A 26638-nucleotide genomic window follows, 5' to 3' on the forward strand; every position below is an offset into this window, starting at 1 on the left:
GATACTCCAGGCTCTCCCTGGACAGTTGTTCCAGGGCTTTGCCACCCTCAGTGTGCAGAAATTCGTCCTCATGCTGAGTTTCTTGTGTTTAGTTTATGGCCAGTGCTTCTCATCCTGTCACTGGAAAGAGTCTGGCACCATCCTTTCGGCACCCTTTGATATATTGACGTGCATTAATAAGATTCCCTCTCAGTCTTCTCTAGACTAAAGAGAAACACACAGCACAGGTCTGTTCATCCATCCATCCATCCATCCATCCATCCATCCATCCATCCATCCATCCATCCATCCATCCATCCTGCCGTGAAAGCAGGCACGAAGACAGGCCTTTGTGGGGCACTTGTGCCAAGAGAGCACCTTTTCTTCCCTAAAGGGCGGATGATCCCCGAATCCTCCCCTCGAGCCCCCCCTCGGCGCGTCCCTCGCCGTCCCCTCGGCGTCTCCCCGCCACGCTCCCCACACGCATGCGCGGCGACGCAGGACTACATTTCCCGGCATGCCCCGAGGGGGCGGTCCGCGCGCGTGGCAGGGTGCGGCGGGTGAGAGGAGTGGACCGGGATAGAGACAGGGACACGGCCATGGATGCGGGCGAGGGGCGGCCGCAGCCCCACCTGGCCGCGCTGGTGCTGGCGCGGGGCGGCAGCAAGGGGATCCCGCTGAAGAACATCAAGCTGCTGGCGGGGGTGCCGCTCATCGGCTGGGTGCTGCGAGCCGCCATCGACGCCGGCGTCTTCCACAGGTGCGCATGCGCGGCCTCCGCCTCCCCCGGCTAGTTCTGGCCCGGGATGGACGTGCTAGGCAGGTTCTGGTCCGGGATGGAGGTGCCGAGGGACCCTGGCGTACGGAGGGGCTGGGGGAAGCCGCCGCTTCGTCAGGAGTGTCTTAGGGATGACTGTCAGTGTCTGCAGGGAGGGCTCAGAGCAGGGACCAGGCTCTGCTCCGTGGGGCCCAGCAATGGGACAGGAGAAACGTCAGGAATTAATGTCCAGGAAGTTCCACCTGGACATGAGGAAGAACAACTTTACTGGAACAGGCTGCCCTGAGAGGGTGTGGAGTCTCCCTCGGTGGGGATACTCAAAAGCTGCCTGGATGGAATCCTGTACAACCTGCTCCAGGTGACCCTGCTGACGCAGGGAGGTGGGACCAGGTGACCGCTGTGGTCCCTTCCAGCCTGACCCATGCTGTGACTCTGCCAATGAGGCAGGATTGATCCTCACTTAAGACAAGGGGAGTTCACTTACTGTGGCACCAGGCAAGGCAAGCACCCGTCAAGAACTCAGCTGTCCCTTCCTGCTGAGGGTGAGAAGCGGAGGAATAAAGGAATTAAAGTCTTACAACACAGTAATTTGAAATTAAAGTTGTTCTGATGCGTAGTTGAGTGGCCACTAGCTGGTGATGTTTGCCAGTAAATATTGATGGGTTTACTTTACGATGAGATCTGCATTAAATTGGACTGCCAGGCTGGAAAACTGCTGAAGCACAGGATGACTTTGGTTCATGGTCATCTGGGTACTCAGGACAGCGTGCACTGAGCTTGGGATTTCCAAGGATGGAAACCCCACAGCCCTTCTGTCATTTCACTGCACTCACCCAGAAATATCTTCCTTATATTCTACCTGCCCAGCAGTGAAATCACCTCCTTGCTGAGATGTTTCTTTCGGCATCTCCTGGCATGTGTGGCATATCCCAAGCCCAGTCACTGTGCTGGCTCCTGCTGAGCTTGCTCACATTTTCCTTTTTGGTATCAGGGAGCCCACAGCTGGACACAGCACATCAGAAGCACTCACTCAAATGTCAGGTTGAAGGAGATAATCTTGTATGCCCATGTGACACAGAAGAGAAGCTCATCTTGTGGCCAAGTGCCTGAAACTTCAGTAGCAATAATTAGAGATGGATAGAAACATGTGTGTTGTTGGTGTTGAGAATAGAGGTGTTACAGATTTTTCTGCAGGAGCAAAACTGAGGATTTCCTATATATCTGCTGATCATTAAAGCCAAGGTCAGGATGTGCTCAGTGTGTAGCACACTTAGGGGCAGATTCCCAGTCCAAACCTGCTGCATAATGCTCAGAGCAAGTCAAGCAGAAATTTAGCCCAGCTAGATACAGAGCACTCTGTATCTCCTAGCTGCTCTGTCATTATCTAGCCTGGAAAACCATTCTTGCTGTATCTGAAAAGTAGAGGATGCAGCACTCGGTTTTATTTTTAATAAAGAAACAGACAAGAACACTTCTGACCGAGGTTACTAGTAATTCCTTAATGATTGTGAATCTGTATTGCTGGATGACTTGCTCTGGCTTCTGTTTGCATCTGAATTTTCCCAACAGGAAGCCAGTCAGGATTGTGCAGCCTGACTTTGAGGCACAGCAGGTGCAGCAGGTGGACGTGTACCAGGTTTGTCTGGTCACCTGTGGAACAGCTGTCCAGCGTACCTGTTACACAACAAAACTCTGGTAGTTCAATGGGGAGTGTGTATTTAAGTTCACCATCCCAAAGCAGTTTCTGGAAAACCCCTCGTGTGTTTGTTCTTGTGGGTGTGACTTGACATTGCTGTCACTGTCACACATATTTTCTTTCTGATGATCCCACGATGTCTTTGGGGGAATAAATGTAACTGCAGCACCATTTGCTGTGCACAGTGCATTGAGAATGCCAGCACATTCTCACATTCCTGAGAGAGGAAGGGTGACTTTTCATAACTTTTGTTTTTACACCTCTCATACTTTTTTGTCACAACGATGACAGCAGTGGCTTCACAGTTGCTCGGTGTTTGTCATCATGTGATACTCAGAATTAGCCCTTCCTTTTGTAAATGTTTGTTTTCCTGAACAATCACAATCTTACTTTACCAGTACTGGAAGTTTTCTGTGCCAAAACATATGGAACTTGAACAGCTTCTTCTTTGGGATTGTATGAAGCCCAATTAACACATTTTAACACTCTTGCAGCATAAGCTATCTTTCAACTTTGTGGCAGTTTTACATGTTGGAAACTAAACTCTTATATTATTCTGGATGCCACACCCAACGCATTCACAATTCATTGATCTGTTAACATACCTAACAAATTCTTTGTGCTAACACTGGATTTTTCTGGTAATATTTCTGCATTTTATGTTGCCTGAGCTTCCTGCATGGAATGCGAGATTCAGATTTTACACTCTGGTGAATGTGCATGTTTTATCCCCATTGTTAAAAGCTGCTTGTTGGACTGACTGGGATAGTTTTATTAACACAAATAGAAAAACTAATTCCTTTCATTGCAAGGTGTAGTACAGACATGAACAAGCTGGAGGGTTTTTTTTCAGGTTAAGTCAACAATGGTGGGATTTATTCTTTATATTAATTTCTGTCACTGTCTGCCAACAGCATATGGGTTTCCACAGACCACGATGAGATCGAGAAGGTTGCGAAGCAGTTTGGTGCCAAGGTCCATCGCAGAAGCCCCGAAGTCTCTCAAGACTCCTCAACTTCTCTCGAAGCCATCACAGAGTTTCTCAATCACCATCGTGGTAAATTAGGGGTGAAATATGCTGAGCTTTTATATTGTCACCCCAAAGGGATGATGCATTTATTATTTAGAAAAATAAGTAAAGCATTGAGTAAATAAAAGCTAGAAAGATTCTCTTTTTTTTTTTCTTTTTTTTTTGGTGTGCGGTACCTAGTCATACCACACTTTGCAGTTGTGTTGCTAAAGACGTGAATTGTTTCATAAATGTCTCTTTGTTTTTCTTTAGAGGTTGATATTGTAGGAAATATTCAAGCAACATCTCCCTGTTTACATCCCAGTGACCTTATAAAAGTGGCAGATCTGATCCAGAAGGAGGGGTTTGATTCCGTCTTCTCTGTTGTGAGGCGGCATCAATTCAGATGGAGTGAGGTAAAGAAAGGAGGTAATATTTAGATATTTCTGGTTACAGTTATACTTCACTTTTTTTTTCCCCAAACTCTTGCTTTTCATACCTATGGTATTTTAGGAAGTGATGTCTGAGGCCATTTGTGATGGCTTAGAAATTCTTTCCAAGCACTGGTGTCTTGATATTACTGAGCATTGCTCACCCTTTCTGTAATTGTTTTGTAGAAATTAAAATTATATTAGCTTCTCTAGGCTGAAGATACAGTTCCAAAAAAACTTCACATGTTAACTTCTTCCTAGTGGGTGTTCATGTGTATTCAGACATGACACTGAGGTCTCCTAACTAGAAAACTGTTTGTTCTTGCTATGCAGTAGCTAACAAATGACCAATAATGTGAGATAAAATCTTGGTGAGGATGGAATGGCAATCTCTTAGCCTGGAGACTTAGGCTTTGTTTCATCCGGATAATTAGGCTGCTGACTTATGTCACGTTGCAAAATGCCTTTGAGTCATGAGGGCTGAACTCATGTTGGTTAGCTCATCCAGAAAAATATGACTGGTTTTTCCCAGAGAAAATATGCCTCTCAGCTACAGTGACCAAGATGACCAAAGACTGCAATTTTACAAATAAAGATTGTACCTTGGTTTAGCTATAAAGCACTTTTTTTCTTGGTACAAAGAGCTATTCCACACCTTATATATGTTAGCTTTGTTTCTGTGGTTAAAGCAGAACTTTTTTCTTCGTTTTTAAAAATTGTTATTTCAGGTACTCTCACACTGGAGTTTTGGGATGGTTTTTTGGGGTTTTTTGGTTTTGGTTTTATTTTTGAATGAAAGTTACTCAGGCATTACAGTCATTCTGTTGAGATATAAATTGCTTCAGATCTTTTTTTTTTTTTAGTTTAGAAAGCATCATGCTGTAAAAGAGCACGTGTAATAAATGAGGCTTGATCTGAGAGGCAAGTTGGAATAAAAGTTAAGCCTTTGTTTAGAGTAAACACTTGGACATTTGTCATTGTTCCTCATAAGAGGAGAAATAAGTGACAACTGTTTGTGTAGTATAAGAGGAGTATCAAAAGCATGAGTGGAAAATTTTAGAATTCTATGGTTTGCAGTTTAGGAAGCTACATGCACATCTTGAGATGCTGGAAGGGACAAATGTGAAAGAATAAATCTCATGTGGATGTGCCATGTGGCTTCCATAGGCAGACTGATAAATAAGAAAGCCTCGAGGCCTACCTGAAAAAAACAGTAATTCTTCAGCATAAAATGACATGCTACCATTTTTAATGTGGTGAGAGATAAGGAATCATTCAGCTGCAAGGACTGAGGAGAACTGGAAACACATTGTGCCAATGTGAGCAGCTTAAGGATAAAAGCAAATGTTGTTTCAGGTGTGTGGTGTTTTAGGTGACAGTGACTCCCAGCAGCATCATATAATGGTTTTTCTTCTTTTTATTTTTCCATACTGCTTTAGAGTACTGATTATGCTAAAGGAATTTTATGGGGCTTTTTCTTTCTATGTAGTTCTGTTGCTCCTTATGCATTAAGGTTTAACATTGATAGACCCTGAAAGAGAAAGTCTCTGACTGCAATTGTTTACTTCAGTGAGCACAAAGCTTTAGGTGGTTATGAAACACAAGGTGTGTGTATGTCTGCTAAAACCTCAGGATGATTTGGGTGTTTGAGAATGCCCTCTAACTTCCTTGTGGTAACTGGATCGTGAGACCTGGTGAATTTTAGCTGCTTTGTGCATCTGGATTGAAGGGGCTTAAGGACAAAAGTCTCTGGTCCCTGATTTGATTTTTCTGCTGCATGTACAGCTGTCATTGGTAATAATATTGGGATCTTTTGGGATGGTGTTTGTGCAGACAGCTGTGTGTTTATTTGTGGACACTGATTAAACAACTTATGAAGAGTTAATGCATATCCTTAAATAGAATGTATTTTGGGGAAGTGCCAAGATTTTTTCACAAGCAAAAATTATTCACATATGCTCTTTTTTCACCTTCCAGATTTTAGACTGGTCCTTTCAGGTATCAGAGTGCATTCAGGCATTCCCATGTGCACTAGAAGTTGGAGTACAGGAATAGTATTTCATTCACATTGGCAAAGATAGTCTGGAAGAATGTCCCTCCTACTCCTTATAGGAACCGGTTTTGAAGCAAACTTTTAGGTTTTTGTTGTTGTTTTTGTTTGGTTGGTTTAGGGTTTTTTTCTAAAGTGGTAATGAAAAATTTCCTTTCCACTGCTAGGCATACAGAGTAGTCCTCCAGTTTATTCACAGTTCCAAGAAAGAGAAGCAATTCAGTGATTCCCTAGAGAAGTTCTGGATTCTGCATCCCTAGAAGTGTTCCAGGCCAGGCTGGATGGGGCTCTGAGCAACCTGGGATAGTGAAGGGTGTCCCTGCCCATGGCAAGAGGTTGGAACTGGATGATCTTTAACATCCCTTCCAACCCAAACCAGTCTGTGATTCTTTATAAAGTTAAGCAACAAAGGCAATAATGAGAGAAGTTGGTGACTGAATTATACCCTCAATTTCTCAACAGAAAATTATTTAGGAAGTTAAGTGACTCTGAGCAGGAATTCTGTAAAGTTTATCTTGTCTTTTTTTGCTTTGTTAACAGACAACAAGATGACAGAACCTCAAAACCTGAATCCAGCCAAGCGCTACCGGAGGCAAGACTGGCCTGGGGAGCTCTATGAAAATGGCTCATTTTATTTTGCCAAGAGACATCTGATTGAGAAAGGCTACTTGCAGGTTCGTGCTTCTGGTTTTTCATGCTCTTCAGAATAATACATCTACTCTTGCTGTAGAGGGTTCTGAATTCTATGCTCTGTTTTAATTTCTGATGCAGTCAGTGTGAAATAACAGCACCCTGACCTCAGAACAGTTTGCTAATTATTTGTAACTTAGCAGGGCTAGTTATAGCTAGAGCAGTTCTCATAACAGCATCCTCCATAGCAAAATAAATTTATGCAAATAAACGTGTTCTATAGCTTTGACCCTAAACCAATACAATACTGAGTTGAGTTTTGCATGAGTTCACCAATGTATCTTAGAATTCATTTTAGTGCCACTGAAGGTGTGAAACTGAGCTTCATGCAGTGTCAGAGCCTTGTCATAATCTGTAAATTTGTATTTTCAGCCAGTTTAATCTTATGCCAGTTTTGTACTGTAACTAACAGTCTTTTTCCCTTTCCTGATGTTTGCATCCCAATGTAGTGATGCAGAACAACACTGAGGTGTGGTGGATATTTTTCCATTAGAAATTAAGTAACAGTAAGCAAATAATAATCATAGTCTTCCTAAGCAAATGGTGAAGATATTACTGTTTTGCTGATTAAAAGATCTAGTGAAATTAGTGTGATGTAATTGCTGTAATGGACAACATCTTGCACACTTTCTCTAGTTATGAAATGGAAATAGTTTTTAACCCTGTAGTGGGTTCCTTCAAATGGTTCTATGTCACTGGCAAAAACATAATTGATGGTTCACTTTTATATATGCTATGGTGGCCACTGTGTAACCAGGCACTTGGCTTTCATTGCATGCTGCTAAATTGTAGAGTTTTGTGTTTGCACCAGCAGAAAATTTGAGTGGGTTTTATTTCCTTCAGGGAGGTAAAATGGCCTACTATGAAATGCGTGCAGAGCACAGTGTGGATATTGACATAGACATTGACTGGCCTATTGCAGAGCAGAGAGTGTTGAGGTAAAAGCACTTTTTATTCCCTTTTTTCTTTGATGCTGCCAGTTTCAAAGTGTGGTCATGTGAATTCATAATGTACGGAATGTAAGCAAAGGAGATCAAAGATAATTGGGCAGTTTTATTTCTGCCTAGCATTTTTTCCTATCTCTGTTGAAACCAACTGAATTACCTTTGTTACATGGTGGGGTTTTGGTAGTTTGGTTTTTCTTCTTAAAGTTCAACTTGGTGAAGAGTGTAAGGCCCACTATATCACAGCAATGTGTTACATCATCTCTGACTTTCCCAGCTGAGGTGCCCCAGATTTCCATGCTCCAGACCACTATAACTGATGCCCAGGAATGGGAGTGTTTGTGTAAAGGCATGAGCTGATCCATCCTCACCAGCTGCCTTTTCTTTGCAGCTGCTCTATGGAAATAATGAATGGGAATGGAGTGTATTTTCTGTACCTTTTTCATCCTAATTTTTAAATGGATGACATAAATGAGCCGTCTTTTGGGTGGTTCTGTTCATTTCTTTGAAGAGGGACAATATAGTTGGAGAGTGATGATGATGAGAAAAAACATTAGAAAAGAAGAATTTCAAAGCTGATTCTTTTGTCTGAAGGTTACAGTTGTATGGGAAATATCTGGGGTTTTGGAGTGTGCAAAAACTTCCATCCTAAAAAGATAATTTCTTTGTCTAGCTTTGGATATTTTGGCAAAGAGCCACTAAAAGAGGTGAGGCTCTTGGTTTGCAGTATTGATGGATGCCTGACCAATGGTCGCATTTATGTGACAGAAGATCACAAGGAAATGGTCTCCTATGATTACAGAGATATTGTTGGAATTGATCTGTTAAAGAAAAGAGGAATCCAGGTAAGTGCTGTTCTCAAGAGTGAGCCTTCATGTTTCATGTAACCTGCACATTAAAATGTTCTAAAAAATTATATTCTTGCAGCATAGAAGTTGAAGTTTCTTTGCAGTACTTGTGATCAAGCAACATAATATATTGGTTGGGCTAAATGTTATCCTCAGAACCCTCAGAGGAAAATAAGTGTTTTGAGAAAGTTCTCAATCACAGTAATTACAGCATCTTTCTCCATTTCAGAGAATCATAGAATGGCCTGAGCTGGACCTTGAAAGTCATCTCATTCCAACCCCCCTGCCATGGGCAGGGACACCTTCCACTATCCCAGGGTGCTCTGAGCCCCATCCAGCCTGACCTGGAACACTTCAGGGATGGGGCAGCCACAGCTTCTCTGGTGATCTGCCAGGGCCTCACCAACCTTGCAGGAAAAATTTCTTCCTCATATCCCATCTAACCCTGCTCTGTGTCAGTGTGAAGCCATTCCCCCTTGCCCTGTCACCCCAGGCCCCTGTCATCTTTCCTGTGGGCTCCCTTCAGACACTGGAAGGCTGCACTTAGGTCACTCCAGAGCCCACTCCTGTGAAATGGAGTAGATGTTTTTTTCAGCAGTCCCTCAGCTTCATTTTCTGGGAAGCCAGAGGTGTAGGAAGCTGGTAATCACTGTTTTGTTGCCTGTTGGAGCCCATTTCCATACCTTCTTTGACTTACAATGTTTCATTAAAAACCTCTAGGTCTTTGTGCTGCACTTCATTTATTTCTAGTATATGTTGCTGATAAAATCCTGCCTTGTGGTCCATTTCTCTTCATTCTGTCCTTAAAATCAGTGCCAAGCATTTGTTTGCCAAGCAATTAGGGAAAATAAACTTGTCTACCTCTTGGACAGAAAACCTGAAGGATTTGCAATTGAGATTTCTGAAAATCCTGCTGCAATTATTTTCTGGTTTTAGCTTACCTTGTGCATAATTCCTGAAACTTCGAATTTGGAATGAACTTCCAGAGATAAATGTGGTGTGCTGCTTCAGTCTGTATAGTGTTGGTTTGATGCTCTGAAATACTGCTATAAATAAATTATGTTATTAAGTAGAGGGACCAAGGAAAAAACTTCATATTCTACTTCGGCAAATACTTCAGAAATCTTCTTGGGAGTTTTCTCATTCCACACTGTGACTTAATCAGATCATACTGCACTAGATAGTCACCATGCCTTCCTACTGATATTTAGTATTTTATTTAGTACATATTGCATTTAAATAGACAAATTAAAATTATTTTTAACATCAGGGAGTGCTGCAGAAAGGTATTTCTCTTTCCTAAAGGAACATCAAGACTGTGTGGTTTTGGATGCTAATTACTTCTGCTCTGAGTTTTGAAAATCAATCATTCAATGCTTTTCTGGTACCTGAGAGAGCTTCTACAAGCAAAACTGCTTTTTTTCTTGTAGTAGTAAATCAAATTATATGTCATATTTCTTTGGATGTAGAATTTACTGTAATTTTATTTCAATAGGTTCGACTCATCTCTGACAGAGATTGTTCCAAAACACTGTCAGCCATGCAGCTGGGATGTGTAGCAAAAGTCAGTGTAACAAATAAACTACAAGTTCTGAAGGACTGGCAGGAAGACATGGGTTTGAGCTGGAAAGAGGTGGCTTACTTAGGTCAGTTCCTTTTCTTTTGGTTTATTAAATTTAAATAGTATAGTCAAATAGAATCTGTGTACAGCTGCTGACCTTCAAACCACTTTTTTTTTGTAAATACACTGAATTTAATGGGATTGCTGTGCACATTGCAGCACACAATAACCAAAAGCAGGTATTTCAAGGCCTGTTAGGGTATAATCTAAATGTAACAGACATTGATGAATCTGTGTAATTTGGTAAGGCAAGTCTTCACTGTTTTTCCAGTGGGATATAGGAAAGTTTTTGTTTTTAGGAAACATTTTAATATCAAAATGTTGATAAGCATACACTTAGAGTTGACAATTTTGAACTGATTCTAGTTCATTTCAGAGGGATATTGTATAGATTATTTTCTGAAATGGTAGTCAGAAATGGACAGAATTAGAACTGAAAGCCATGTGGTTCTGTGCTAAACTGTATTTCAGTGACAGGTTAAGTGTGGAGTCCTGCCAATGCTTATTCAGCTGCTCACATAATTTTACTCCTCTTAAAAGTACTGTTCTGTTGCCTGACGATTTTGAAGTGTGATCTGCATTCACATGGATAATCAAGATTTTCCAACAACTGACTTGCATGTGCAAAGTGCCGTTGAGCTGCTGAGATGAACATTGTGACAAAAAAAACCCAAGAAAAAAACACATTTCACAAATCAAATCAATGCGTACACTGAGAACACTGAGAACAATTCTGCTTCTTTCCTTTCTGTGATATTTGGTCTTGCCTGTCATCTTCCTCCCCAGGAAATGAGGAGTCTGACGTGGAGTGCCTGAAGCAGGCAGGCATGAGTGGTGTGCCTGCTGATGCCTGTGCTGCTGCTCAGAAGGCTGCTGGTTACATCTGTAAGAGCAGAGGGGGCTGTGGAGCTGTGCGGGAGTTTGCAGAACACATATTCCTGCTCCTAGAGAAAGTGAACTCTGCAAGGAAGCAACTGGAAGAAATCAGCTCAGCAGGGAAGGAAATGGGGAGAAATGAGAACAGCAGGAAAGGAAATAAAGAACTGATGGAAAAAGAGTAACGCTGTTGGTCAATCCTGCTTTTCTTCCTCAGTATGTCCATATCCCAAAGGAATGCTTATCTTTCAAATTTTACAGCACAGTAGAGTTTAAAAAGGTGTCTCCCTCTAATTCCAGGTCACACATTCATGATTATATGCTGATCATATCCATGATGATTTTAAAAGTAATTTAAGTGAAATGGGAGGAATGCTACAAAAGAGTGCCCTGTAAATCTACTCTTAATCATCACACCTGTCCTACAGGAATGATGCATCTTTATTTCATAATCTGAATGTTTTCAGGGATCAGTGATTTTGCATGACTTGAAGATTTGTAATTCAGGCTTGAAACCAAAACTTCTGTCAATTTTGCTCATGTGGTTTGCATTTCTTTGATCAAATGCATGGTGGTGTGGTTGTGTGATTGCATTTTACACGCTCTGTCCTCAACAAGGAAGAGTTTTAACATATGCTAGAGAGGTCAGGTGTAAAATAGTATCAATAAAACTTCCTCCTCTATTTTAAAAATAGAACACAATTACTGTCAAACAATTTAATATTTGTTTTAAAAAGCACTTTCGCATGTGTTGAGTTTTAAGCTCATAAATAATTAAATCACTTTTGGAATTGTGCCTCTTGGAATCTGTTTATTACGGGTTTTATTGAAGTGCCTGAATTAATATTTTGCCAAATTTGGAGTTAAATTTTCCATTATCTTTGAAATCTTTGCAGAAACTCGGTTTCTTTCTATGAAGACTTTATTGCAACCTCAAATGAGTTAAAGGCAAATTAGGATCTTTAAGTTCATTGTATAGTAAAGTAGCTGCTGTTAAAAGAAAAGACACCAAACCATAGTTGATGTGGGTTTATATAAAATATATGTACAGACTATTTTTAGTATGTTAAAGTTGGTTTACATGCTTATATTTATTGAAAATAGGATTTGTATTGTATATCACAAATGCAATAGAATATATCAGAGTCAAGTTCTTGTTTGGGTTATGCTAAAAAATAAAAATACCCATGGTACACAGGCAATTACAAGTGAGGTGAATGATAGTGGCTTGTCATTTTATTTTGTTTCTCTGCTAAATATTGTCTCATATAAATAGTTACATTCCCAGTACATCACCTGATATATTGGCCTCTGATAAACTTTGGGTTTACTTTCTTTTACAAAGTAAAATATTGAACTGAAATTATTTATTGCCTGTCTACAGTTAACAGATAAATAAATTGTTTACTGTATTAATCAGCTCTAAGTCACCTAAATTTAAGTTTCTCCATTGAGTCACCTGTTAGGGTTCTGTGCTCGATAAATCCCATGGACTTTGACAAGAGCCACGTTTTGGACACCAGTGTTTCCACTTTGATGAATTCTTGTTTAGAAGAACATGGTATAATCCTACGTTGGGAAGAATATGAAGGATAAAAGAGCTCTAGGGACTGTTTACCAAAAGAAGATATTGGATATACAGGATCTGCTGCCTGAAAGGTTCAGATTTGAATTGCCCACACTGTAGTGGAAAGCCTAATTACAGAGTAGGAAGAGGGATGCTTTAATTACTCCTCTTGATTTTATAGAAGAGCCTCAATCATATGAAGAATTTAGTGGTCAGAAAGGCAGAGACATTGAAGGTAACTCTGTCACCTTAGAGGTGAAATCCCAAGTCCCAGGAAACGTTCAAATGTGTAGGATATTTTTCCAAGGCCTGTTCCAGTACATGTGACACCACAACTGCCTTTGATTAGAAGGGTATTACTCATTCAGAGTAGATTTCAATGGTCATTTTGTTATTCTGGGCTAATTTTGAGATCATCTTTTGGCCATGTGAGCACTTGGTTTTTTTGCTTTAATTAACCTAGAATATTCCAAAGAAGATCTTAGGTAATGTGTTAGGTAATCTTAGGTAATGTTCTGTCATGATTATGTGAAATGGAAAAAAAGAAAATTATATAAATATTTGTAATAAGCTATTATGAAAAAATAGCTGATTACCTCAAATTTTAAATAAACAGCTTTCTCTAGTCTTTTAAGTAGAGAATGGTTATGGGCTGGCTTGTGGTGTGTTTCTATACTGAAATCTTACACTCCCAAGTTCATGTACCACACAACTGATTTATGATGGCAAAGGTGGACAGATTTAATGCCCAAATTAATCACATGCACACCTTCACCTACTTCTGACTCCATTCAGTTATTTTTATCTGCTCTTGCTGCTATTCAGTTTATCTTCTCCTCCAGTTCCTGTTAGATGATGTAACAAGTTCTTACATTAAGTGTTTTCAAATCAATAGGGATCACATATATCTCAGCCTTTTGAAGTCAGAGATATGTTTTAATACTTGCTGATTTCAAGCTTTTAAGACTTTTAAACCTTGAGCACACATTTTAGGTAACTTAGTTTTAACTTTAAAACTAAGTTACCTAAAATATTTTTAGACATTTTAACTGAATGAAAAACTAGTTTTTCCAGAGCACGTGTGGGGGAAGGTTTTTGGTTTTAATTTTTTTTTCAATTAGTGTGGTCTTAAAACACTATTTATTTTTTCCAGAAATAAGTCTAAATTAGTCTAGTCCAATTGGTCTAGGACCAATCATCCTAGTTGTTACCATTACAAGAGCAGTAATGCTGTACAGAAGAAAAACACCATTATGTGTGAACCTGATGCACAAATGAGTTAGAAAAACTTACCTGTAATACACTTGTCTGAAAAATCTTTGGGGGGGCATGAAAGAGAATGAGCAGTGAGCAATATGAAGGTAATGATAAAAATTATTCATGTTGGTAAAGAGAGGGGCTGGTGAAACTGAGGAGATACATATAAAATAAGCTGAGCTTAACTGAAAACCAGTCCTAATCTACTATTTATTAAAACATCAATTTTCATGGAGCAGTTATAATTCAGAAAAGTAGTGGTTTGAAATGTGTGCTAGCAGTTGAAAAAGCAGGAATTACTAGAAAAAGAATAAATAGAAAATAGGATAAAAATAATTAATCCACTGTATAATTCAGTGGTTTGTATCTTGAATACTGCATGCTATGTTTATTCTGTGTTGAAAAGGCTGTAGCATTCCAAAGGTTTGTGGGAGGATAAAATGGATGATGGAAGAAAGGAATCAGGTTCAGTGGCAACAATAGCCAAATCAGAATTCTTCACTTTGGAAGAAGGATTCTCCACTTTGGACTGAAGGGAGTTGTGTTAAAATGCCTGTAAAATTAAGGACAGAAATCCATGGGAAGGTCACTGAAGAAGCTAGCAGTGACCAAAATCAGGTGCCAGAGGAATATAAATTTACCATGTTGTACTTAGTGGTGCTATCCAGTTTTTCTGTGGCCTCAGTACATTTGCAGCTCGTGGATTTCCAAAGCTGGACGTGGATTACTGTTATTTAATGTACCTCAGAACACTTAAAACAGGCTTTGGCCACGTGTTTCATGAGTCTGGCACTTGACACAGTTATGGTTCTGAACCTTGGATTCTTGCTCCCATTTCTTGTTTAGGAAATACCCAACTACATTTTATTTTTACTTTACAATGTGTGTTAGTGGTTCATTCCATGTCAATGTGTAGCTCTGACACAGTGAGCAGCAGGACACGACATTACTATTATCAGTAGGAGTAATCTAATCATAAAAAAACTAAGGAAAATAGGGCAAAAGTACACACAGAATTGTGTAAGAGTACAGGTATGTTGGATGAATCAGTGATCATTATTATCTGTAGTCAGAGATACTCAAAGTAAATTGCTGTGAAAGTTCTTGGCCAAAATGTACTCAGAGGTTTGGAGAACATTCTGGAAAATTCCACGTTTTTCCTGATTGTTCACATGCATTGCAGACAAGTTTCTGGCCTAAACTGAAATATATCTGGACTAGTTATGGCTACTTTTGTATTAAACATAGAGATAGTCTCTCCAGGGATATAACTTTTAACTGAGGGTATAGTTGCACACCTGTTTATGGCTAGTACAGTCCCACTTTACTGTTTTTTACTGTCCCACCTATTTTTCCTGGTTACACTTTGTCTGCAGCAGTTCAGGCTGGGAGGGGATCGGTCACCGTGCACTGATCCTTCTGAGCAGTGAGGCCCAGAAGAAATGTTTCTATTCATTAGGTAAAGCTTGGTCTAAAAAGCTTGAAAATGGGATGAAGTACCTCAGAATCCCAGAATAAGGTGAGTTAGGAGGGACTCTTCAGGATCAGGAGTCCAGCTCCTGCACAGACACTTCAACACTCCCACCCTGTTCCTGAGAGCGCTGTCCAAACGCTCCTGGAGCTCTGGCAGCTTTGGGGCTGTGACCATTCCCTGGGGAGCCTGTTCAGTGCCCAGCACCCTCTGGGGGGAAGAACCTTTCCCTGATATCCACCCTAACCCTGCCCTGGCACAGCTCCAGCCATTCCCTGGGTCCTGTCCCTGGTCACACAGCAGAGATCAGAGCCTGTCCCTGATCCTCCCCTCATGAGGGAGTTGTAGCTGCAGTGAGGCCTCCCCTCAGTCTCCTCCAGCTGAGCAAACCCAAGCGGCCTCAGCTTCTCCTCATTCCCTCATGGCCCTTTACCCGATTTAAACAAATATAAAACACTCCCATTCCTTTCGCTTCATGAACTTTAAGTTTTCCTGAGTATATTTATCATGATCTACCTTTGGATCAATTCCATTCTCTGAATGCCGCCTCTTCAAGGACCTGGAGCTACACTTATCTCCTGGAGTCTGAACAGATTTTATGGGCAGTGTTCCGATAACTCACAGACCCTGCTCCTGACTCGCCACATCAGTGTACCAACACTTCGAGCACTTTGTTCAAAGGAAGCACACGTTTGATTTGTGATGGAAGCCAAGAGGTTTCGGGGGGGGTTTGGGGTGAAGTTGCAGGCAGTGTGGAGAGCAAACTGGGCCTTGTGCCTTGCAGTGTCTCCATACGGCTGCCCCTGCTGAGAGCAGGAGAACTCAAACCTGGGCTGCTGCCATTGCTGCCAGGGCTTGGACAGCACAGGGACATGGCCTGGCTTGTTGGAGTGTGTAAATCAGAGGCCTCTCTAGATTCTTCCGAGAGAGATCAGAGTGCAGGAATTGATTTAAAACCTTGGGATGGATTGAAGTGTATAAAGCCACTCATACATGAAACAGAGGTGTAAGTTTAAGTTTTAGATAAGTAAGTAAGAATATGTTTTAAGTGCCTTAGAAAGTCTTAGTCTTAGTCTTAGAAAACAAGTCTTAAAAAATAAGTTCCAGTGAGACCTGAAAAACATAGTCCTAGACACCAGTGTAGAAAACAAGTCTTAAAAACAAGTCTTTGTGAAGGCTCCAAAACACATTGCTTTAGACATAATAAAAATATAGTAAGAATACTGCTTACATTTTTTAGATAGAACAGATATACTCTATGCATAGTTTATACATAGACTTCCGTAGTAAGAAACTAGAATTCTAATAGAATTTCTAAGAAGAAACACTTCAGAGTCGTGTTTTTAGTTTATTGGGTAATTTGTGTATAAGAATCTGTGCACTGGGGAGAGATGCTCTCTCTTCTCTCCCCTCACCACCATCATCATTGCCCAGAAGAAGATGGGAGCTGCTGCTGCAACTTCAGCCCTCCCAGGGCCTTGCACCAGGAGCTGCCTCTACTTCTAGTTAGAACTTTACTTCTGTTTGGGTCTCTGTGCCAAAAAGTTTTAGCATGGACTTTAATGCTTGGGACTCTTTGCCTTTCAAGACTGATGTGCCTTTAAAATAAATAACTTTACAGCAATTAATAACTGCTCAGTTCTTTTAAAGAAAACAAACAACAAACACTAGCTCTTTTTCATTCACCTGTCCTGCTGAACTTTTTTTTTTGTTAATTTTAATCTAGGTAAATCCATAATTTATCCAGTAGGCCATGCTGTAAACTGATTAATTCCTCATCCCCCGAAGGAGCTAGGGAACTAACTGCACTTTGAGCAGCACAGTGTTACCTCCCTGGCTGATGGGTAGGTTTTCCAAGTTTACCAAGCTAACCTGATCCACAAGGCAAGTCCTCATCCTGTCCCTTGACACACAGTTCCACATTGTGAGTATGATGTTGATGTAAACAATCCTTTCTCCGTGTGCATACAATGTATGGTGCAAGTGCTGCTCACAGCAGTCTTAGTGCAGCTAAACTTGCTTGCAAACCTCATTTCCCCAGGGACCTTCTGGCTTTTTTTCCCATACTCAAAAGGCCAGAAAAAGCTAAGTCTCTAAGTAAAACATTCAATTATTTTAATTAGCTGATCTGTTGCCACTTATTAATAGTGGAAGAACAACACCCGAAAGGAGGGCAATAGTGGCATTTTGGGGGAAAAGTGAGTGATTTTAATGTCAGAAAAGCAAAGTAACACATCAAATGGTTATTTGCATAGAGCAGGGCATCCTGTTCCTCAGGTTGTGCTGAATTGGTAAATAGCAAAGGACTGCACACAGGCTTTTCTCCCACTCTTCCTAGCACCGTAACTTCTGTGTCTGTGCAAAATCAGTAGGTGTTGATGCCAGCTTGCACACAGCAGGCATGAAATGAAAGGGCTGCCTGGCAAGTGTGAAGTGTGTGGCTGCAGGGAGATTAGCATTGATGAAACAAGGCTGTACCTCAGAAACACACCCAGAGGAGGAGCTTTCCTTACACACAGAAACTCTGTTCTGCCTTGGAGCTGTGTGATTGGGTAGAACAGTCCCTGGGATGTGGACACAGACAGCTGATTCTTGGAAAATCTGTTTTATCAGGGCAGAGTAAATAAATAAGTGCTGTTTGGAGTAAGCTGGCTCTGAGTTGTGGTTTGGTTCTGTTGCTCAAGGGGTGGGAAGTAAAATAGTTCTCATCAAAACTGGAAACAGGCATTTTGCAGGAAGAAAACAAAAAGGAAAGGAAACACATTTATGGTTGCCCAACATGTGGTGCTGAAATTTATTTGGATTTGTATCAGTTGCATTAAAAACACAGAGACTCTCTGACCCAGAAAGGAGTTACATCAAAGAACTGCATAGTGTTAAAAAAAAAAGAAACATTTTTGCAAACAGACTTCAGATCTTCAAATATTGCAGTTTTCAACTTAATTATCAATAACGATGTCCAATAAAATAGACACTTCCAAATCATAGCGTATCACAGAAGGAGCAAGTCTGGGGTCATCAAATTTTGGTCCTTTCCTTATGATGTGTTTTTAGAGCTCTTATATATTCAGTTTCTTACAAATTTGTTTCTTGTTTTTCTCTTCATATTATCTTGGGTAAAATTCTTAACTCAAGTTTACAAAGTCTGTTCAAATCCCCTTGGAGCAAAAAAAAATAAATAAATGATGAGATAGATCTGGTTGTCAAACAATGAGCCTGACACCTGACTGTGTGGAACCATGTACACCTGCTCTGAGAACTGAGTTCAGCTCTGGCACTGTGTCAGAACCTTCCTGTTCTCAAAACCCCCATGTTTACAATCCTTCCTGTTGGAAACATTATAAACTGATGGGAGCACCCATTCAGAACTTCCCACCATCTGGTCTGTGCATGTTTGTGGATAACTGGATATTGTTCTTCACGTGGACTCAGAATTCATAGATGAAACTGTCTGCCATCTTGCTGAGTTTCATTTTCTCATTAAATATCTCCTGAAACCTAATATTCTGCTTTGGAGTGAAGTAGTTCTTCCAATCACCAACAGCACCTAGGAAAGCAGGAACAGAAAGAACAGTGAAGTGAGCAATATGTGGAGCAGAAAATTATTTTAAAACCAGCCTCGTTTTGTTAATGTTGCAGTTGGCACAGATATTCATATATTCTTAAGCACAGTCACTGTGGTGGGTCAGGATCAGAATTGTCCTGATGAGACTCTGGTGGAAGGAGCTGGATCATCATCCATGAAGGCTGATGAACCCTCATCCTCAGAGCTGATTACTGCCAGCAACACAAGTGGTGGAGGAAGAACAGCAGCTTTCCAAGGTGGAATTGCAGCTCCAAGGGATATCTTGCTATGCCTTAGTTGAATTTATGGAAGGTAACATTTCTCTGTTTATTAACTGAAACAGCTCTTAGTTTTAATTGTCAATTGCCAATTGTTGTTCAAAAATTAACTAAATCAAAAGAATCAAAATCCATGTAAAAACAGTGGGTTTGATGTACTTGTTATCCAAACTGTGGAAGCCTCTGAAATGCCAGAACAAGAAAACAGGTCCTGAGGGTATTTTGAAATCACATCTGAGCTAAGATCTGTGGAAAATTTTCCAAGGTCTGGAAGTTACCTATGACCGTTCTGTTGTTGCTGTTGTTGTTGTTGTCAGCATACTCCTTCCTCAAGAATATTTCAGTAAGATAAGGAGTGATAAGAGCAGTCTCATTCAGAAGGAGTGTGTCTGGCTCTTTCTTATTCTAGTCAACTCAGTGACCTTGGCAGGTGATATCAGAGAGACACATTGGAAAACACTGAGGTGGTCATATTTTAGATAAAAAAGCAGACAGATAAAGAGTAATGCTGGTAAAAAGAACCTTTCCTTTTGGCTCAACAGCTCCCACAGAGCAATATTAGTCAGACTGTAGTTCAGACTCCTCTGTGCTTCTCTAGTACAAGTCTGAATTTGCAGCCAGAGAAGTTAGGAAGTGATTTTTAAGAGGGCTTCAGATTGAAGAATCCTGTCATCACTGTCCAGGGCTGACCCAAAGACTCCAGGAAAGACCTGAACTGCAGTCTTTGTCTGGATTCCCACTCCTCCTGCTGTGCTAGGCACAAAGGAATTTACCTTTTCGGAAAATCAGCTTCCTGTTGGATGTCAGAGCACACACAGTGTGATTGGGATCGCTGTTCTCCTTTTCTGTGTCATTCTTCATCTCTGAGAACGAGGACTTCTTGCAGATGTCTTGGATATCATTGTCACTGACATTTAAATTCAGGAACAAACTAATTTCCTTTACAACCTTAGGGAGATCCTGAGGTATAAGAAAAATACACCTTTTATGTTTCTGGGCTGATTATCAGACTTTTAGCTGATTTGAAAATGATCCCTTTTATTACATAATTTTCTTGCTTTCAAGCAAAGCTAAACATGTAATTGGATTGTGCAGATGACAGGTACAGTAAACCTGAATCCCCACTTAGCCACACTAATAGAAATTAATAAATACAGAGTATGTCATAACACACAAAGTCACATTGTCAATTTTACCTCCCAGTTCAGATAAAATGTTCTCCTGTCTCTCAGAATTATTTCCCTGGGAATAGAGGAACACTCAAAGCCCAGCTCCGAGTAGCTTATTTCATTGGATGTGTTATATCTAGAGATCTAACAAGTGACTCAGCATCCAAAATGGTTTGTTTATATTCATAGTAGTTGAGGTTTTTTCCCCAAAAAATGAACAAACATATTTTCATGGAGACACTAGAAAGTGTTTTCTATTCACCTAAAAATTCATTCTCTGAAATCTATGTTGATATTTTATTTTTTCTTTTTCAATAATAGCGAAGTTTTTCCCTACTCCTCCAGCCTCTAATTTTCTTTTTTATTGGGAACACGAGTTTCAGATGTGAGTAGTTCTGTTGTGTTACATCACTTTTTGAAAATTTCACCTGAAATGTCAGACATAGCAAATTAATATGTGGCCCTCAATAGATGTCCTTGGTTGGTCTTTCTATAGGAAAAAAAAAGAGGAACTTAAAATTCTGCCTAAGCCTGAAGAAAATTGTCTATGAGTCCCATTCCTGCATCTAAGAAATGCAACTCTCACAAGATTTGATATTTATATAACTTTCGCAGTCAGAATTATTTAATTAATACTAAATTCCATACAAATGAAGAATACGCCCAAAGATATATATTCACATTTTCCTTTCTCCTTTTTCATTAAAACTTCCTCTTTGATGTTTTAATGATGCTAATTTACAAGTAATGCCTTCTGCACCAAGAGCAGAGAGCATATTTACCTTCTTCATGTCTTCATAGAACAAAAAGAGGATGTTTTTTTCATCTTCATGTTCTTCCCAGCTTAGGAAATGATCAAACCAGGATCCACAGACAACTGAAAGGAAAACCCATGTAAAAGAGATTCAGATAAACTTTATTCAGAAATAACTGTGACACGACCTCACACATTTAGGGCAATAATTTGTATCCATATTCCTCTAAAACACAGGCAGTTCTTTGTTTCAAGTGATGCAAATTTACAAAAGTAACTTCCAAAGAGGTTTCCATTCTTCTTGGAATTTGTTTTCATACCAGATACTATTCTGAGATATGATTCTGTAGTGGAAGAAGGCTTCAGATCTAAGGAAAGGCCAATAATGAAGTGAAATGTACCAGCCTAACAAGATCTGAATATCTCACAGACGACTGACTGCATGTCTGTGCTCACAGACATATGATCACCTCAGCAGGAGACGAAATGAGCAGTCTGGAAATGGAGCACACAGTTGTTACCTCTCTTTCATCCCAGCAGAAGGGAATCTGTATAATTTTTAAATTCTGAAGAAGAATTGCATAAAGAACTCAAGCAAATGCCTCATTCAGCCAGTGTCACAAGTAGCAGGGTTTGTAGCTGATCTCTTTTGTCGGAATGCCCCATTTGCTGAGCCATGGGAACACAGATAAATTTCAGCTTTCTTTTAAAAACCAAAATTCTAATCTCTCCATTTCAAAGGCAAGATGAAAACTTGTTGCAGGGTGATGAGAAGAGGCCTGAACAGAGAAAGCTCAGCCAGCATTCTCCAGAACTGTGACTTTGCTTTATAACCACCACCACCACCAAATTCTAATCTTGTAATGGGAGTTATTTTGGTCACAAACTGTGAGTTGTAATGAAGTATAAATTATAATTGATAGCTATAAGCTGAATGCTCCAGTCTGTAGCCCTTTCCAGCACATAAAGCAGTTTCTAAGTGCAAGGCTCTTGTGTGCTCCACCGTGTGCAATTAAACTCTGTTCCCCTGGCCAGCTGCTCTGGGGATGTGGCAAGTGATAGCACAGTCCTGGTGGCTTCAGGAGAGCCTTGGAGACTCCAGTGAATTACAGTTGTCCCTGTGTGTCCTAACCCTTATTTAGAACAGATATTAACTCTGCAAGAGTACGGCAAGATTTGGATCAAGCAGCACAAAGGTGGCAAAAATTACCACCCTTCCCTCCACATCACCTCTTACCTAAATTTCTCTTGCAACCAGCATAGTTGTCTATTTATGCCACACATAAGCACTCAGAAAATAGATGGTGGCTAATAATTTACAGGGAAATAGGAGATGCTTTTAAAACTTAATTATTGAATGCTTCAGATTGGAAGGGACGTTAAACATCATTTAGTTCCAGCCCCCCTTTCCTTTCTTCCACTACTGTACTTTCAGAGTTGATACTAAACAAGCCAAGATCCTGCAAATCACTGAAGCATGTGCCTTAGGGCTGCTCTGGACTCAGAACACCAGTTCTGAGCCAAAGCCTGGAGGAGGTAGTAAACAAATTGACTCCTGGAGCTCTGATGTGAGCTCCTGATGACTGCAGTGGCACTTTTCTTTCGGAGTTTTCAAGGGGATCAATCATTATTGCTGTTATCATCACTGTGGTGACACGTGTCCTCAAAGGAGTAATAAAACACTAAATGGGAGTGGACAACATGAACAAGGTCCTGTTGCCAGCTGCCATCCCACAGCTTCTAAAATGTCTCCCTCTTGTCCTTGGTCTTTGGACCCCAGTTCTGAGACAGCACAACAGAGAGAGTGTGTGCAGAAGGGTTTTAGGATCATGTCTAGGCTCCTTTGTTGGGCTATCCAGGGCTGTCTCCCAACCTGGAGAAGACACCAGACCTGCAGTCACAGATGTCCCTGCAGCCACAGCTGTCCCTGCAGCCTGGTTACAGTCTCTTCATGTGCTCTGTCACCAGTCCCAGCCCTGCTTGCCCAGGGCAGAAAAAAGCAGCAAAAACCTGCAAAGGGCTGTGCTGGAATGATGCCCCTGCTTCTCAGAATGACTCCTTGCAGGACTGAAGAGAGAATCCTATTATTTTCTCTTGTTTAGCTTGGCATTAGGATTTATCCCCAGTAACCCCATATGAATAAGGAATTTTCACACAGTTCAAATTTTTTAAGTCTTTCTGTGCATAATAAACTAACATGAACTGCAAAGAGAAAATATTTATCCTTACCATTGCCTTTTAAGAACAGGTCAAAGAAAGCAGGCCAGGTGTCTACAGTGGGAAGGTGTGGGTTATCTCTGTAGTAATGAAACATGGAAACTGCAGTGTCTTTTGGATTTCTGCTGATGTAGATCATCTGTAAATGAAGAAAATGTAGTTATTAATGACAATATCCTCCCTTTTTTTTAGAGGAGCTCTGTGTGTAAATAGAGCATCATCATAGGCAGTTTGCAGTGTCAAAACCCTTTCCTTTAGGATTCCTCCTTCAGTGACCATGCCATTAAATCAGAAATCTCTTCTTAGCAAAGAGTCCATAGTGATTAGTAAACAATTCCACGTGGACAGAGGCGTGTTTGCCCCAGCTGGGTAATGTTTATGTTTTATGAAAGAGCCTGTGTTTACTTTAACCTTGAGTCAGTATATTATCTCATATATCTCACATATGAAAGCATTTACTAATTAATATTCAAAGGACAGCTGCAAAACGTAAATTTTTGGCCTTTCATTCAAATCAGCTTTGCCCCAAAAGTCTGGATCTGAGTGATCCTGAAATTTTTGACTTTGAATATAAAATCTGAGACCCAGAGGTTATTTTTTAAAGATCTCCCACATTGTCGTGGGAGGAACTCGTGGGAGGTTTAGTAAGTGTCCCTGTCCATGGCATGGGGGTTAGAGCAAGATGATCTTTAAGGTCTCTTCCAATCCAGGTGATTCTGTGAACTCAAAACTCTGCTCTGAATCTGCCTCCCATGTTTCATTTCTCCTCTGTTTGCCTGATATCTTTATGGGCTCTTCAGGAAGCTCCAGCAGGAGGATCAAAGTACCTTTAATCCCAGAGCAACCTGTAACTAGTCAAGATTTCCTAAGACAGTAGGGAATGAGGTAATGAGAACACCCCCATTACTAATGAAAGATTTCTGATTGAAAGATGTTGATGTCCTATTTTGTGTGGTGCCTGGTGTAGAAATCAGCCCTTAGGAGCAGTGGGGCAGGAGCAGAACCCAGTCCCTAGTCCAAATCTCTGCTCATTTGCCTTCCACTACTGGTTAGCTGTGTCTCCAAAATTCACAGCAAAACAATTCTAAAAACTGTCAATCATTCAAAATGCACTAAGGACCAACAGGAAAAAGTAGATTCCTAGTAAACTTTCTACATATTTTACTGCTTTGATGTAATTTTTGCCTTACCTTGCATTTCTTACTCTTAAAATTTGGAGGCAACATGTTGTAGTCTAAGTGTGTTGGGATGATTCTCTTTGATGAGAGTTTATTCAGCTTCTCCAGCTGGGAAATGTCTCCAAATTCAATGGGAGATGTTATTGTGACTTGAGTATTGTAAAGCTTTGTTATAACTCCTGCAAGCCAGTGAGTGCCTACAGAAGAGTAATTTTAAGAAAACAAAACAAACAAACAACAACAAAAAAGTATTAATATTTATTACTGTGAAACATGCATTTTTCATATGGAAACACCTTGCTAGTGAACAAGTTATATTTCTAATCCTCCAGATTCAAGAAACTTTACATGACTAAATGATCCCACTGGCTCCAAACATATAAACACTGAAAAAAAACCAGGGCTGTATCTGAATTATAATGTAGCTCGGAGAGAAATGTTAATATTGGTACCCTAATCATCCCATTAGACAAACAGCTGTCAGCTGAGAGGTGGCTATATTGTTTTTATAATTTATTTTAGAATAACCTGTTTGTTTGGTTTTTTTTTTTCTTACAATAACTTGAGTCTGTATATTTCTGAAAGTACTGATTGAGCTCCCCCTAGGTGTGTGCTCCTCTGTGCAAGAGAGGTGGGTGGAGAGAGGATAAGAAATTAATAAATCTACAGCCAAGAGCCATACAAACAACTTCATACAGTTCTTAACTTGCTCATAATTGAACGTAGAAAGTCCCCAAGAAAATCTTTCAAGTACAGATTTTGCTTACAGGTAAGGAATATATATTTGCTTTCCAATATGAAAACACCTGAGATTGTTTTCAATTACAGAATCAAAATGTAGGGAAATGACCCATATTTAACATTTACTGACAGAATAATATATTCACATACTTTAACAGCCTTTCCTGTTTCTTTCACACAGACACTTCCCAAGTAGTTTAAGCAGAGAACATGAAACACAAAATCAAGACTTCTTGCAATTAACATTGAAAGCTAGAACTTACCAGATTTGGGATAGGAAACCAAAAGGACATCATCTTCTCTAGCATCAAAAGTATCCAAGGATTTTAAAAGTTCTGGAGAAGACCTGGAGGTAAAGGGAATCCCCTTAAATGTGTGCAGGAGCTCTGCCTCCCCTGAGTTGGACATGATTGCTTAAGTCTTGGATTCCTGCAAATCAGATAACAGGGATAGGAGGAAGATTTAAAAGTCACTTCTTAGTCAGGTGAGTCAAAGTGACAAATTGAGACTGAGCAGCACAAACCTCATGCTTATATACTTTGCCACAATGTCCTATCAGATACTTATTTTTTTTTCAGGTACTTGATAAAGGCAACTGAAATATTAGAGCTAACTTAATAAATAACTGAAATGCTGAGTCATGAAAGATGCATCCCATTTGTCATTTATTAGCTCTTCAGATAAAGAAATGACGTAGTGGTCAAAATGTAATTGTAGAAATTGATGAGAATGAACATTCCATGGTGCCTTAAAATATGCTTAATATGATTATTCTGTAAGTTATACTTTGTTGGAAACTATTCTTACCTTCCAAGGACAAAGCTGCATCTTAAAATAATTTTGATTATTAGAAAAACAATTTCTTATTTTATGTGAATGAAATTCTTTTGTTTGTTTCATTTTATCAACTATAGAACAGCTTGAAATTTCAAAAGTGCAAATTGATTCAAAGTGCTTGAATCTTGTGATGTTGAGGAACTAATGCTTTGAAGATTTTCTGATTTCAGCCTGAGGAATCTTAAAAACAGAGAAACTTAGAGGTACAATCATTTTTTAAGATGTTATATGTCTCCATAAGAAAAGTATAAGCAACAAAAATCCGAAAATGAAAATAGATATATTTAAATAGATGTATTATTATATTGATATTTAACTTTGCTTTCAATCCTGTGTGTTTCGTGACTAGAAGTGGTTGAAGATTTTTAAATCTTTCCACAGAATATGCAGATTTATCATTTAAAAAGTCACTTTCAGGAAAGAGCCAGTTCTCCATTAATTGTAACAAATTAATTGTCACCCTACAACAAAATGTTTGGGGTTTGGGGCTTTTTTTAGTTGAATCGGTGGAAATAATCATTAATATTTTTCAAACAGAAAGCTTCACTTTTGTTTAATGTGACCTTAAGCAATGTGAATGTCTCACAGTAAAATAAATAGCTCAGTTATGAACTAAGACATTTTAGAATGTTTAGTATTTTCAATTTTCCTTTCAATAGCCACAAATTAATTTACTCTTTTT

At 39.9% G+C, this 26638-nt stretch overlaps 2 protein-coding genes across 2 annotated transcripts; one reads left to right on the forward strand and one right to left on the reverse strand.

The window, feature by feature from the left end:
* The first annotated feature begins 478 nt into the window (after positions 1 to 478).
* Positions 479 to 12338, forward strand: CMAS (cytidine monophosphate N-acetylneuraminic acid synthetase). Its single transcript, XM_014881502.2, has 8 exons — positions 479 to 739; positions 3368 to 3510; positions 3736 to 3891; positions 6484 to 6617; positions 7477 to 7571; positions 8251 to 8422; positions 9921 to 10071; positions 10833 to 12338. The coding sequence occupies exons 1-8, from the start codon at positions 579 to 581 to the stop codon at positions 11105 to 11107; spliced, it is 1287 nt and encodes a 428-aa protein (XP_014736988.2). The 5' UTR covers positions 479 to 578; the 3' UTR covers positions 11108 to 12338.
* A 6307-nt stretch (positions 12339 to 18645) lies between these two features.
* On the reverse strand, positions 18646 to 25527 carry LOC106856276 (sulfotransferase 6B1-like). The gene is made up of 6 exons (XM_014881515.2): positions 25383 to 25527; positions 24391 to 24575; positions 23213 to 23339; positions 21012 to 21106; positions 19834 to 20020; positions 18646 to 18764 (listed from the first exon to the last, which is right to left on the reverse strand). The coding sequence occupies exons 1-6, from the start codon at positions 25525 to 25527 to the stop codon at positions 18646 to 18648; spliced, it is 858 nt and encodes a 285-aa protein (XP_014737001.1).
* Positions 25528 to 26638: the final 1111 nt, after the last annotated feature.

The sequence above is a fragment of the Sturnus vulgaris genome, chromosome 5 (genome assembly GCF_052056855.1).
Source record: "Sturnus vulgaris isolate bStuVul1 chromosome 5, bStuVul1.hap1, whole genome shotgun sequence".
Taxonomy (NCBI): Eukaryota; Metazoa; Chordata; class Aves; order Passeriformes; family Sturnidae; genus Sturnus; species Sturnus vulgaris.

Coding starts and splice junctions, on each gene's coding strand:
- LOC106856276 (XM_014881515.2), bottom strand. CDS start 25,527: ATGTCCAACTCAGGGGAGGCAGAGCTCCTGCACACATTTAAGGGGATT. Junction 21,107..23,212: donor CCTGTTCTTAAAAGGCAATG/GTAAGGATAAAT, acceptor TTTTCCTTTCAG/TTGTCTGTGGATCCTGGTTT. Junction 18,765..19,833: donor GAAGCTGATTTTCCGAAAAG/GTAAATTCCTTT, acceptor CTGCTTTCCTAG/GTGCTGTTGGTGATTGGAAG.
- CMAS (XM_014881502.2), top strand. CDS start 579: ATGGATGCGGGCGAGGGGCGGCCGCAGCCCCACCTGGCCGCGCTGGTG. Junction 8,423..9,920: donor TAAAGAAAAGAGGAATCCAG/GTAAGTGCTGTT, acceptor TTATTTCAATAG/GTTCGACTCATCTCTGACAG. Junction 10,072..10,832: donor GAAAGAGGTGGCTTACTTAG/GTCAGTTCCTTT, acceptor CTTCCTCCCCAG/GAAATGAGGAGTCTGACGTG.